The sequence below is a fragment of the Colius striatus genome, chromosome 4, assembly GCF_028858725.1.
Source record: "Colius striatus isolate bColStr4 chromosome 4, bColStr4.1.hap1, whole genome shotgun sequence".
NCBI lineage: Eukaryota > Metazoa > Chordata > Aves > Coliiformes > Coliidae > Colius > Colius striatus.
In genome coordinates this window covers 53,819,846-53,834,574 of record NC_084762.1, presented here as the reverse complement: position 1 = coordinate 53,834,574, position 14,729 = coordinate 53,819,846, and the positions used below count along the sequence as shown (strand labels likewise).

The 14,729-nt window shown below is 40.4% G+C and overlaps 1 protein-coding gene across 1 annotated transcript in view; it reads right to left on the bottom strand.

Annotated features, from left to right (window-relative positions):
- LOC133625370 (chloride channel protein C-like) overlaps window positions 1–6,371 on the bottom strand; it is a 91,747-nt gene extending 85,376 nt beyond the window's left edge. The window contains exons 1-3 of the mRNA XM_061995877.1: window positions 6,121–6,371; window positions 5,099–5,228; window positions 597–677 (exon numbers count right to left, since the gene is read on the bottom strand). Of these exons, the coding sequence (XP_061851861.1) occupies window positions 597–677; window positions 5,099–5,228; window positions 6,121–6,371 (462 nt within the window). The remainder of the gene's footprint in view (window positions 1–596; window positions 678–5,098; window positions 5,229–6,120) is intronic.
- Between the last annotated feature and the right edge of the window lie 8,358 nt (window positions 6,372–14,729).

Below are 14,729 nucleotides of genomic sequence, written 5' to 3'. Positions count from 1 at the left end.
TGGCCAGTTACTACCCGTATAACAGCAAATTCCCTTTTCCTACTGTTGCTGGATTTCAGGGTAAGGTCAGCAAAACATTCACTTCTCCTCTTGTCTATGCTGTTAATTGCCTGCCTATAATTAAATTGAACACAGTAGGACAGTAAATGACAGAAAGACTCAATATTTTAGTCTTTCTGCCTCATAAAACTACTCATTGCGGCTACAAGCAATACTCATATAGCACAGCTAAAAGCTCAATCTAAAACCAACATTAACTTTTATATGGGCGGATGGACTTTGGCTTAGGCCCTCTCCAAACATCAAGTTTTCACAAGTTACACCAGCTGCCATTTGTATTTATTTTATAAACACCACATGCTAAGTGCAAATTGCATTGCTACCACCACTGATTTCACCCCAGACACTTTTATACAAGTTATGGAGGGTGTAATCCAGCTGTAGGCTGAAAGCCAAGAGAGAGGTCTCCAACTGGGTTGTACACTAGAGGTGTTTTTTGTTTAAATAAAATACTGAATTCACCGGTATTTAGAAGAACAGGAAACTTGATTTATCACAGCACTATAGGATTGATCTGTATGAGACGCAACACTTACCAGCACTGAGCCTGAAGAGAGAACTACCATGGCCAGCCCAGACCCAAGTGCACACAGCCAAGTCATGTGGACGTTGCCATCCTGTTCGGTGGACAAGTAGATTACTACATCAGTACCCATAGAGTATGTCCCACTTTTCAATCATCTTTTGTCCCACAGGCAGAAGGGGTACCATAGGGAGAAACGAAAATAAGCAGTGCTGGCTCTTGAGAAAGACGGCAGTGATGACTTTCAGAGTCATCATCTTTTTAAGGGACTTCTTGCCCATCTCTAAAAACACTATAAAGGATATATTTTTACTCATCAAAGCCCTTTTCAGGTCAGCAGCATAATTAAATAACCTTAATTACACACACAAGAAAATGCTAAACAGTGTCTTTGGGAGACATTTTTCCTGAATGGAGGCTTCCAAGTCTTACACTAATAATTACCTTTATGAATTAGCAGCTATTATTTGTAGACGGAACATACGCAAACAAGCACCCTCCTGCTTTATTTTAACCAACCTCTCCTACTAGGCCTTCTGATACTTAAAAAACATGTTTCAGTCTCCCCAGGTTTTTGGTTGGTTTGTCTGTGCTTGGGCTGACCTCAGCTGTATTGTCTCCAGATCTCCTCAGCTCCCACACACTTTGTTGCCTTCCACAGCGCTCAGCTGTGATTCATTGTGTGCACAGGTCAAACACATCCCTTGCATTTCTGAAGTCACTGCATTACAGATGGCCACCCCAGCCTTCCCAGCAGTGTGTCCCATCAAGGCTTTTGTAAGCGCATTGTGCAGTATGAACACTAAAGTGCATGAAAATGAGTTCTGCTTATCTATAGCTGAAGGAAGTATTTAGATGGGATGGTCTTCTAGGGGAGGAATTAAATGATTGTACTAATGTCAGAACCTGTGAGAGCTTACCTATTAATAAAATAGGACAAATTTTATAGTACAATAAGACCAACAGTGTGTGTAACAGTTGTTGTGATTCACTGGAATCAAACTGTGGTTTCCCTCTATATATTCTTTATTTATACTTTAGTGTGTATATGTACACATATGCATGTATTCAAATGCATACATACATACATGTACCCATGTGTACTCATCCACTGTTTATGTGTTTTATAAACATACGCATAGTTTGTATGTAAGTGTCATGGTTTAATTCCAGCCAGCAACTAAGCACCATGCAGCTGCTCGCTCACTCCATCACCATCACCCCAGTGGGATGGGGAGGAGAATCGGGGAAAAAAACCTCTCAGCTTCATGGGTTCACATAAGAATAGTTCAATAGCTAAAGGGAAATAAAATATAATAATTACAATTATATATAATAATAATTGCAATGAAAATAATTATAGCAAAAAGAGAGAGAAAGGGGAAAGGAAATCCGAACAAACCCAAGTAATGCACAATGCGATTGCTCACAACCTACTGATCCATGCCTAAGTAACCCATTGCGCTGGGGGGAAAGGGCTGGGGTGTGAGCAAGTGGCTGGGTGGTGCTTAGTTGCAGGCTGGGGTTAAAACACAAGAATAACAAACATCAGGGAACTATTATTCCAAAAGCATTATATATGCTTTCCGTATGGAAATCCTAAACTTTTTCATTTCTTGGATATTCCTTCTCATATATTCAGCCTTCACCTGTTCCACAGAACAAGGCTTCCCCTGCATTTCTGTGGATTGAGATCTGTCCTTCAGCAGCTGGCAGCATTAATTCATTATCTGATTTCACAGAATAGTACAGGACACAGCCACATGTCCCTTGTACCAGACAGCCCAGAACTGGACACAGTACTGGTGTTGAACAGAGAGGAAGGATCATCTCCCTCAACCTGCTGGCAACAGTCCTCCTAATGCAGCCCAGGAAGCTGTTGACACTACAGCCATCTGGTCTATCAAGCACTGCTTCCTTACAGTTTTGCATTTGTCTGCAACGTTGCTGAGGGTGCACTTTGCCCCATCATTCAGGTCATTAGTGAAGATATTCAGCAGTGTCTGACTCCAGTACTAAATCTCTGGGATATATCTGTGGTGACGAACCTCCAGCTGGACTCTGTGCTACTAATAACGTTTGAAGGCCAGCAGTTCTGCCCATTAAATCCATCTCACTGTTGACTTATATCAAACCCGTAACACCATCAGTTTGTCTATGAGGATATTATGGGAAACAGCAATGAAAGCCTTGCTGAAGTCACCGTAAAGAACATCTACTGCGCCATTTATCTCACTGTAGAAGGTTGTTATCCACCATATATCTATGTCAACTATGCCCAGTCACCTTCCTATCCTTCATACAGTTACAAATGCTTTCCAGGATTATTTGCTGTATCCTCTTCCTGGGGTCAAGATGAGGTTGATTGGCCTGTAGTTCCCTGGATCCTTCTTTTTGTCCTTCTTGAAGACAGAAGTGATACTGGCTTCCTCCGGTCCTCAGGAACTTCTCCTCAATTGCAATGACCTTTCAAGATAATTGAGAATGGCCTCATAATGACATAACCCGGCTCCCTCAGAGAAGATATTGAGTAGCTTGGCCTTTTCCACAGTCCTTTGTCACCAAGTCCCCTATCCAGTTCAGTAACAAGTCCACATTTTTCCTAGTCTTCCTTTTGCTGCCAAGGTACCTGTAGACAACTCCTTCCTTTCTTGTTTCCCTTCAACATTCTTAATCAGATTCAACTGCAGGTGCACTTTTGGCCTTCCTAACCACATCCCTGCATGCTCAGACAGTGTCTCTGTGTTCCTCCTGGGTCACCTATCCGTGCTTCACATCTCTCACATGCTTCCTTTTTATATTTGATTTTTGTGAAGATCTTCCTGCCACCTTTTACTTAATAACCTGCTCATTGGAATGGACTGTTATTCATCAAGGAGGAGATAACCCCTGAAAACTACACAGCTCTTTGGATCCCTGTTCTCTCCGGGATACTCCTTTGGGATTCTTCGAAGCAGATCCCTGAATACACCAAAGTGCTCTCCTGAAGTCCAGAATGAATCTTGCTTTTTGCTTTTCCTCCTTATCTCAAGATCCTGCACTCCATCATCTCATGGTCAGTGCTGCTTCCAGCCTTCAAACTTCTGACCAGTCTTTCCTTGTGTATAAGTACAAGGTCCAAGAGAGCATATCTCCTCATTGGCTTCCCAATTATCTACCAATAAATTGTTATCAATGCACTCCAGAAACCTCATAAATTGCTTGTGCCCTGCTGTGTTTTCCTTCCAGTAGATAGTGGGGTGGTTTGCTGATAAGGATCTGGGCTGGTGACCATGAGATTTCTTCCAATTGTCTGAAGACAGCCTTGTCTAATTCTTCAGAATCCAGCATAACAGACTCCCAACACTGCAAGTCAGTGTACCCTCTAACCCAGATCCACAAGGTCTCAGCTAACCTTCATCTGTCCCAAGGTAGGCCTCTATCCATAAACACAAAGAAAAAGGAGCAATTGCCCCTCCTAATCATTCTAGTCTGTCCTTCCTAAAGAGTCTGTATCCAGCCACTGCAGCACTCCAGCAGTGTCAGCTATCCCACTGTATCTGTGGAGACAATGAGCAGATAAGGAGCTAATCTGCCGTGCTTCAGCCTCAGCAAGAGGACCCAGGTACTACCTGCAGCCTCCAGACACCTGCATAGCTGCACCCTCCCTCAGGAGCCCACTGAGCCTCTGCCAAGTCAGGGGTAATTTCTCCCCCAGGTGCTGGAAGTGATCTCTGGCACCTCCTTGCCACCATTGCCAAGCACAAAAGCACCGTCAGCCCTGCCCCTGGCCTCTTCTGCACAATTTGCTGCATCTATTGGCTGCACACCGTGCTTGATGGTTATACAGGTTCCCACCAGCACCAGCTGACAGGATCCCTAAACCCCTCTGGTCAGGATTCAACTAGAACAGAAGCTCAAAGCCCCTTTGTCACAAGAAGCTATTCAGTATTCATACTATCTACCACAGATACCACAAACCAGGCAAAAATTGTACCACTTGCTTTTCTCTACAGGTGAGAAAAACAAGCAGTCAAGATCAGAGTTGCCTTAACATTTACATCAGTTTTAGCCGTTCAGTGATTTTTACCACCACCATCCCAATTATCAGACATGATAGTACCCATCAAAGACCAATTAATCATTCCACTATAATCTATTACAGCATTAGCAAAAGATAACTTAGACATAGAAAGAAATGAGATATTTGATATCAGGTTCATGTTCACAAAGTACCTTACGAGAAACCTAATCCTTTCCCTGGGACATCAACAATACCTGAAGCAATATATAAAAAGAGGAGGAAGGTGACCACAATATTTTAAAAGACTCTCTACATCCATCTCATGAAAAGAATACCAGCAGATACTATACTGTACTACAGGTTAAGTTGTAGCAAAGACACCAAATCACCACAGGATATCCAATGTCCATATCCACCTAAACAGACAGCACCTCTAGTCATTTAAAACTTTTTAATGTTCATTTTTTAATAAAAACACACTGAAGAGGCCACTCTGACATTTTCTTGCTCACCTGTAGGTAATTTTCCACTAAGTCCCATTTCAATTTGATGAGAGAGTCAATTATCTGATGAATCAAAAAGCCCAGCATCCCAACTGCTGTTCCGATTAGCCCCATCAGCAGCCATCGATCCCACTCCTTTCTAGAAACAGAACACAGTTACCTTTTAGCCTATAGCACAGGACCATTTGCCATGTTTCCTCTCATGAACATGTAAGTTCCATTTTTAGAGCATTTTGATTATAAATTGTGACTGTAGGTGCAAGAGGCTATTTTAGCCATGAACTCTTTAAAAGCCTACCTTCAGGCAAAAACCATTTCCATTGGGGTAAGTAACATGGTTCGATCTGGGGGGTTTGTTGTTGTGGGTTTTTTTTAAATACATAGGTAGCAGTGCAATCTGCTTTCAGAAGGTAATTGTTTGCTGCCATCTCAACATTCAATTATGTGACTCAGTAATTAAGCATTCAATAGAGCACTCAGAATTCATTTCAAAGTAATTTCTGTTTTCTTCTACCGCAACTAATGCTCTAAATACCTATGATATAAATATGCAAACCTTTACCTCTAGTTTCTGTCTTTCCTAAACTTACAGTTGTAATAGCAACTGTACACCAATACTAATTTTTTATTTATTTCTAGTATCATCTAGACTAGAGCACCCCTACTGAGATTCAAACACTTCCTACAGAATACACTGAGGCAGGGAATTTCGAAGAAAGTCTCAGTAAGAAAATATTCTCCCCAAACCTCTGCAAAGTCTCTTCCTTTTAAGTTGCATACATTGAGTAGTTAATTGTTTTTTTCATATTCAGTAATTTGTCAATAGCAAAGGAATAAGCACTTTCAAAAAAATGCTCTTAATCAAAGTTGCTTGTCACTTGTCCCCCTTCTACATTCCATTCAAATATTTTCCTATGTACAGAAACAACAAATAACATCTTCTTAATTCTTTCTGCTATCAGGCATTTCCGTGGATTGTTCAAATTACCCATAGCTTAGAGGAAATTTAACATCATTCAAGGTAAGTTTACCTGTACGTTTTCTCTTGTAGCCACTTCTTATAAACTTTACTGTGTGAAGGCAAATAATCCAAACTCTCATGGGCTATCAGGTGTTCTCTTTCCTCCTCCTTGCAGTGATAGTACGCTGAACTGCTGCTGCTGATCTCACATTGCCTCCTATAATCCCGAGACTGAATCAAATCAGGCCCGTGATCTTCTGCCATTAACATCTCCTCTTCACCATTTTTCAGATGTCTCCTATGGGAAAAAAGTGATGACATTACAGTGGCCTCCAAGAATCTTTGAGATGCTAACAAGAAAGATGTGAGCCCAAGATCAGTCTCCTTGAGACAGAGAGAGAGGAAAACAACAGGACAATGGAGAAACTGTGGTGCAGAGATTGGCTGGTTTGTGTTTGGCATCAATTTTCTGTGGCTATGCGTAGGCTCAGCACAGTTAAAGCAATGAAAACTTGTCTGAGCTGGAGCTCTCTGGTGAAAAAGTCACTCCAAGAACAGACTGACCATTGTAGCAAGACTATTGCACAAGCTCCACACTGACTGTTCAGAATGTTCAGAACAGGGATGTTTAAGCCATAGGGGCTTTGCTTTAAAGAGATGATCACTGTGATCAAAGATCTTGATCCACTGATATAATCACACAAGTTAATTGAATAAAACAAAATCAAGGTTGTAGTGACATACAGTTAAACCCTGAATTCCCAGTATTATACAGGTACCCTAAAATGTTTGTTCTCTAACACAATTTCCTTTGAATTTACATGTCAAATTCCTAGACTAACAAACTCACTACAGCATGGATACTTTACCCAAGGAAGTTTTTAAGTTGACAGTTCAATCCAAGTAGAAAAAGACTTGATCCATGTCAAATATTTACTGTAAAGAAAAATTTGTAACATGCTGTGTGTCTGCTACCTCCAAGGTGTGTTGGCTACTGAAGACACAAGTAGAGAAAGATTGCTGCTGCTCTACACTTACTGGCACATGGACCAATTTGCAAAGGTCTCATCTCAAATAATGAGGAAATATAAACATTTCCTCGTTGTCAGTTAGTGAGCCTTAAATGGCAAGAGAGGAAAAAAAATCTTTACCTGAGCCACATGCAAATTATTAAAAATTAAGTCTTATGGATGATGGCTTTCACAATGCTGAAAGATTCCATGTAGCCTACTATCTACACTTCTTAAATGTAATGAAACACATTACCAGGGCAATACTGCCTGGGGAAGGAGTGCACATCCAGACCAGGAGATAGCAATGGCCCAAGTGCAGTTTCTTATATTGTAACTGTGGTTTTTTGCCAGCTCAATGTCATTCTAGAGATTTCAAAAGTACTACACAAATTCTAGATCTGGGAACTCTCAATCTGAGGAAAAAAAAAAAGAATTAAAGACAACAAAAGTAGTTCAGGTGGAAAGCTAAAGCTTCAGAAAATAATTGTTGCTGGAAATAGCGTGAATGGCAACAGGAAACAGTAAACACATTAGAAAAGTAATGTTACTTCCATTATAGACATTGGAAAATAAATTTATCTTTGTCACATATAGGTCTATTAGAGAGGTTATCTGATAATAACCACATGCTGTGTGATCAATTACATCACTCAAGTCAAAGGTGAATTGAGGAGGAATAGTCAGGTTCCAACCTCGACTTTAAACTGTTCCTATCTAAGAAACGTTAAGTGCTTGATTAAATACAGTGTCTCAGACCTTATATCGTGGTTTGCCCAGCTAGCACAGCAGCACCACGACAGTCTCTTGCTCGCTGCCCCCATTCACCCCCACCCTCGTTAGGATGGCGGAGGCCCCAGCGAAATGGGAGTAAAAAGATAAGCAAGGGTGTTGTGGATTGAGACAAGGGCAGGGAGGGCTCGCTGCCAATTATGGTTCTGGGCAAAACAGACTCCGGTACTCAACTTAAGAGAGGAAAGTAGGAAAGTTTATTCTACAAGAAACAGAACGGAATAAAAGCAGAAAGGGAGTAGGATGATGAGAAAATGACAACCAGCACTTTAAGATCTCCCTCCCCCATCCCTCCTTTCTTCCCAGGCCCAGCTCACTGCTCCCAATATCTCTACCTCCTCCCCCCACAACAGCTCAGGGGGGCAGGGAATGGGGAATGTGGTCAGTCTCTCACAGATGGGCTCTGCTGCTTCTGTCTTCTCAGATGAGGACGACTCCTGGCATTCTTCCCCTGCTCCAACACGGGGTTCCTCCCCGGGACACAGTCCTTAACAAACTTCTCTGGTGTGGGTTGTTCCCAGCAGCTGCGGCTTCTGCCGATACAGGTTCCCTCACACGGGACACAGTCCTTGGTGAATATCTCTGGCGTGGATTCTTTGCCATGGTCGCAGTTTCTGCAGTTACAGAGTCCCTCTCTCGGGACAAGGCCTCTTCTGGGCATAAGTTTAATGAGCTCCCCACAGTATCCCCACAGCTGTGGATATTGAGTCCCTTCCTCTGGCCATAGTGATAAAGTGTCCCTCCTTCTGGCCATAGTTTTAAAGAAGAAAATCACTGCCCCTGTCTCGGGATCTGCAGTGAAGTGGTTGGGTCCCCGCCATGGGACACGGCCTCCTCAGCCATGGTCACTGTCCCTGCCTCGGGGTCTTTAATGAAGTGAATCGCTGCCCCTGGTCTGGGGTCAGCTTTAGCAAAATGAGTCTCTGCCCCTAATGCGGGGTCATTAGCAAAATGAGTCTCTACCACCAATGCAGGGTCTTTAAAGAAATGAAAATAAATCTCAGCTTCACCAGTCCTCTCCATAGAATGCAGGGGAGTCTCTGCTCCAGCACACCTCCTCCTCTCTTTCATCACTGACCTTGGAGTCCGCATGGTTGTTTCTCTCACTGTTCCTATTCCTTGCACCACCACCAGCCAGAAGAAGAAGAAAGGGACAGAAGGAGGAAGAAGATGGAGGAAGACGGAGGAAGAAACCTCCTCCTCTTCTGGCTTCTTCTTAAAAAGTGATTGTGGAGGCGTCTAATTGGCTCAGCCCCAGAAGTGGCTCTGGCTCAGAGCTGGGGAGAGTTGCGAGCAACTTCTTACAGGAGCCATCTTTACAGTCCCTTCCTCCTTACCAAAAAAGGCTGTCATGTCAAACCCTGACACCTTAGTTTTGGGTTTAAGAACAAAAATGTTTTGAGATTAAACTGCTAATTTGTGCTTGAGTTTAACTAGTCCTATTCCAAGTTTAAAACAGAGCAAAGGAAAGCAGGGTCCAGATGTGAAAAGTGGTCACCTGAGCTCTAGAGCTCCTGGCTAGGATCCTGCCACTGCTTCCTTCAGGTATGCTCAGTTTGACTACAATGATTCTATGAAAGTTTCCATTTAGCTCTTTATTTCTGAAACGCAGGAATTTGTATGATATAATTTTCTAGTTGTGTTACATCAAACTGGTATATGTGAGTAAATCTGGGTACTACAGAAATTGCAGCATAAACATAAATACACAATCCACTGAACAATAAAGAGGGGAAAAAAAACCCTCAAAAAACAACCTTGAAACTAAAGCTGCCTTCTAGGGGAAAGCAATGAGGCTAATGAGTCACACTGCTCACAGACAACACAAATACATCTCCCATGTCACAATGATTTGTTATATAAACAGAATGGCTGTTTTTCCTCAAACAGGAATAGCATTGCCATCCGTACAAGCATAATTGAGCATCTCCCTTTGCTGTTCCTAGTTGCCAGGAGGCCGAAGCTGACAACTTCTCTTCCATCAGACATGAACCCAGTCTCTGCAGTAGCAACTCTGCTGTACTGCAAATACTCACAGGCATCCACTCATGCACTCAAATTTTAAAAACCAAAGTGGTATGAGAATGGCTTTTCAAACTCAGATCCTTAATTTTTATTTTTTTCAAAGACTCTTCTCTAGTTAACTCAAACCCACTAGTACAATCTGTATTAAGTAAATATAATAAATATATCTGAAATATATTTCATCAGTCTCTGAGAAGCAGTACACAAGTGGCCAGGATCCAAAAGCTAGAAAGCAAAAAGCAGAGATGTATTTGAGTTTGCAGAGGAGCACAGCTGCATCCCAGAGATGCAAGAGTTGAGACAACTCTTCAGAGGACAGACAAGGCCTTACAGAATACATACACACAGAGGGCATTCGTTCAGAATTCTACAATAAAACCCCCAAAAAAATTTTCCATCCTCAATGAAAAAGCAGTTATCTTCAGAACACTTGGGTCAAGAAGGCAAATGCAGACTGGTGTTGTAAAAGCATCCTCTGCTAGAAATGCATACTGCTTAATGGCCCTGTCAGAATTTGACCCAAAACTCATACAATTTGTCTCTCAATGTTAAACATGCTCCATATATACACATACATACCCCTCCCAATGCAGAATGCGAATTTTCATCTTTCTTCTGGGAAGTATTTTAGAGGATGTATTATCAGCCCTGTGAAGTCCATGTAAGGATTGCCCTGCTCTCTGCAGTGAGTTTTCATCTCCATCACACTAGGATCTCTCTGCTCATCCAATAGCTTCCATAACTCAAATTGTGCCATGGAAAAGGGCAACAATGTCAGAATAGCTTCTCAATAGTGCAAGGTAATATCATTTTACCCCCTGCACCATTTGTTCCACTCTGAAGCAGTTTCTGTGAAGACCACGGGACTCCTCACACAAAGGCAAAGGCAAAGCAAGTGCAGCGGGCAGACACTACCTCTCCCCTCCTCAGTAAGCATAAAGTGAGCTAGGCTGGCTCCAGTTAAGACATAGAAAGTAGTTCCCTTGAAATTAGAAAGATCAGCAAAGGATCAGACTGCTGCAATTTGGTGATCTGGGTTACAGGTGAGGTGTGAACACAAGAAATGCAGCTACCACAGTTAATGAGCTACCCTCTATAACTCCCAAACAAGTGGGGAGATGGAGCATCATAATTTTATTTGCCTAAATGTTTTGCACATGTGAGAGTACGTGCATGTATGCACATGCGTTCTTTCTCCTTTAGAAGACCAAAGTGGAATAATCCCAACCGATACTGTGAAAATACAAAATCAGTATTGCTAGCTACAAGCCACAGCAAGTAAGGACTACCCACCAAATATCACTAGGAATAAAACATGAATTTAATAACAAAACGTTTTGCCACTTGTCTTTGAACAGTACAGACCTAAGTCAGATTCCAGCTATTACATCTAGAACTCTAATTCTTGCTGCAGTTGTAACATACCAATGTCCCTTGGCACAAATCACCAGTCATCCATGTTATCTATATGACTATATAGTGTAACTTAGCTGTGTAGTCGCTGGAATGTAAAAAACAAGTAAATATTTAGTTGGCACCCACAGAAGCCAGTTTATTTTTTGAACAGCATCAGGACCTGTAAATAAAATTATATCAATTCCATCCCTCTCCACTGCCTCCTTGTCTTCAGCTATAGGTCTGTCAGTGCAGCGTATGTGATTTGTGCATCTGTCACGTAAAACAGTGCACCGTTTTTCTTCACTTCTGTTTTAATACTATCATCCAGATATTATAGAACCATAAAAATCACAAAAGCACAATAAAGCATCAGAGGTTGTTAACGCTGTTACACTGAATGAACAACACAACAACTCCAAATAAATCTGAAGAGTATTTGAAATACCAGAAGAAATAGTTACTACACTAAGGAACATGAGCAGTTCAGAATATATCTTTTTTTCAGAATATTTTTTTTTAACCAGACTGAAAGCAGGGCAATAGAGTCAATAGCTTCCACTCTGTTCACAGCATCCCACTACAAAGATCAAAACCATTACACTACTGATTGAGGTGACTCTCTTAAGATTTTAAATAACAAACATTTAATGAGCAATCTAAATGACAGCTCAAGGAAGCAAATAATGATTATAATGACTGAACAGTGATATAAAACCATCACTAATGAGAAACATCATGGCTCTAAGTTTTCATTTCACAGTATTTTGGTTCTTGAAAGTTACAGCATTTAAAGAATGAAAGTATAGTACTAACTTAGCATGAGAATTTTGCAATAAATGCAATGATTTGTACATTTGATGCTGACTGTAAAGACAGATGTTTGAAACATTCTCTGGCAAGGATGTAACTAATCTAAAATATTGTTATCGGTTAGTAGTATCATACGAGATCATAATCTGCAAATGTTCATACAGAAACAAAAAAACCACAAACATACATACAACAGGAGACATTTGAGAAAACACAAACCAAGACGACTATGACTGTCCCCAAGAATTCTGAGACATTGTGGCAAGGAATTATTTCAGGGATTTCTCAGAAGCAGATGGTCCTATAGGTCAAAGTGCAACACGCCACCCAGATGAGAAATAATGTTCTCCCATGAAGGTGCAGTCCCACAAACAATAAACAGTGGAAGAAACTGTCAGCCAGAAAAGGCAAGGGTCAGGGTTGCTGGCAATTTGCCTGATACCATGACAAAAGCAAAGAGCTCTTAGCGTAGACTTTTCTCATTAGTAGTATTGACTATTAAACACAGGCAGATATTCCAACTTAAAACTACTGACCACCAATCATTTAGATTAACCTGGTAAGTAAAGAGCCAGGCACTAGCATCACACATTTACATGCTTTTGGTTTACACAGCTCCGCATAGTGGCAAGTTTTGGACATCAAAACCTAAATGAAACTAATCCATCTCAACCTGCTCTACTTCAGTGTTTAACAATTTAAAATGCAGGAATATTCTCTACTAAAGAAGTAAGAAATTAATAGAATGGGGTAAAGTTCTGTTAGTTTGAATTTAACAAGGCTCAATCCCACATTAACCCTATTTTTATGACACTAGAAAGATCTCTTAGAAACACTCCTCCACATCTTCATGATAATTGCACAGCTCTACCATTTGAGCTGCTCTCATTCTAATTGTAATAATTTTTATTCCTGTGACAACTGGAAAAATATTTGCCAATTTTTCATTTTTTGTTCTCATCAAGTCAGTAACAGATTTGCTTAACAGGTTTACTCTTTTCTTGATAATTTTTAATCAGCAGAAACTGCAGAGGGAAGTCAAACTCCTCACCCCTCCCTTTCTCATTCCTGCATGCTTAAAATTATAATAGTAATAATTCAAAATGAAAACAGTCAGTGTGTTAAATCTGCACACCTACACATTGTAGCATCATCAGGGAGCACAGAGAAACAAAGTACAAAGCAGGTGATGAAAATCTTCCTTGTTTACATCTGCATAGCCATTCCTTCAGTATCTCTGACTTAACAAATAAACAGATTTTTTTTTTACCCAAACTGCAGTTTATACCTTATAAAACCATGTTTACATTACTGTATATATTACAAGCAGAAGGTTGAGATGCTTCCATTAAGAAATGGTGAAAAGATATATTAGTACAGAAAACATGCATTGCATCAGGAGATCCTAAGCACTGGTTATTTGTGCATTACCTCAAGATCATCCATTAAGTTATCCATTTACATAGTTTGGCACTAGTATAAATAATAAAAGTCTTTACATTTGCCTAAATTTTAAAACGGTAAAAAACTAAAAAAACTTCACAGAACTATTTGATTATGGGAATGCTCCTTGAGAACTGGTATATGACTCAATTGTTATAGAATGCAATTCACTATCCCTTCATTTACAACTGCTTATCAATTGAGCTGAAGGTGGAGTACATATTCCAATGGAAGCTTAGATCAGCTAGTGAAAAGTGTTCTTTCAGATTATTTATAAAACAGTGTAAGTTACTTTAATACTTCTACCAGTACAGACAACACATCTTTCATATTATTTCATTCATCATCAGTTGGGTCTGCAACAGGAAAAGTATAATTCACTGTCTTAGGGAACACAACTACCAGAACATATAAAGAAGAAAATCCTCTTCCCCAATTGTTTTATTATATAGAGTTAGCACAGATGCAGTAACAAGTTTTCAGGTTTTATTGTTTTTTTTTAATTATTACTAAAAAAAGACCACAAGCATTTCTCACATTCCTCCAGTACTTCCCCACCTCAGAAGTCTTCCTAGGCTTCACCAGAGTTCCCAGCAATTTTTTTTTAGAAAAATGTATGAGAAATATATTTTGTCCCATTGCATCACATCAGAAATTTTACTTGCATAAAAGACCAACAGTAGTTTTAAGTCACTTTGTTGTTGTTGTTACAGTAACACATACTCATACTAGCTCAATACCAGTTTATTCCTCCTTCTCTAGCTGTCGCGACTAGCCACACCTGAGGCAACTTGGCTGAGATTTCAAAAAACAGGTCAGAAAAAAAGCCAGGTAGTAGTCAGACATCCTACCTATCATAGGACAATTACCAGGTTTGCTAGTTGAGACTTCTGCATCGAAAGACAGTGTAAGAGAAGCAAAGTAAGAGTTTTTAGGCCCTGAACTATTGTCCCAAAAGCTGCTCAACAGGAAAAACATTTCCACAAACTCATCATATAAGTAACCATGTAAAACACAAATACTTGTCTAAATTACATTGTTTATTATTATAGCTGATCAATTGCCATAGGATGCACTCAAATTTAGGCATCTCCTATACAGCAACATTTAAGAGTGTGGATTACACATTTATTTCAGAATAGTTGATGGATTCATTCCTGACTCTGTCTTGCTGGGTGCAAAGTATTCTTAACCTCTTTTC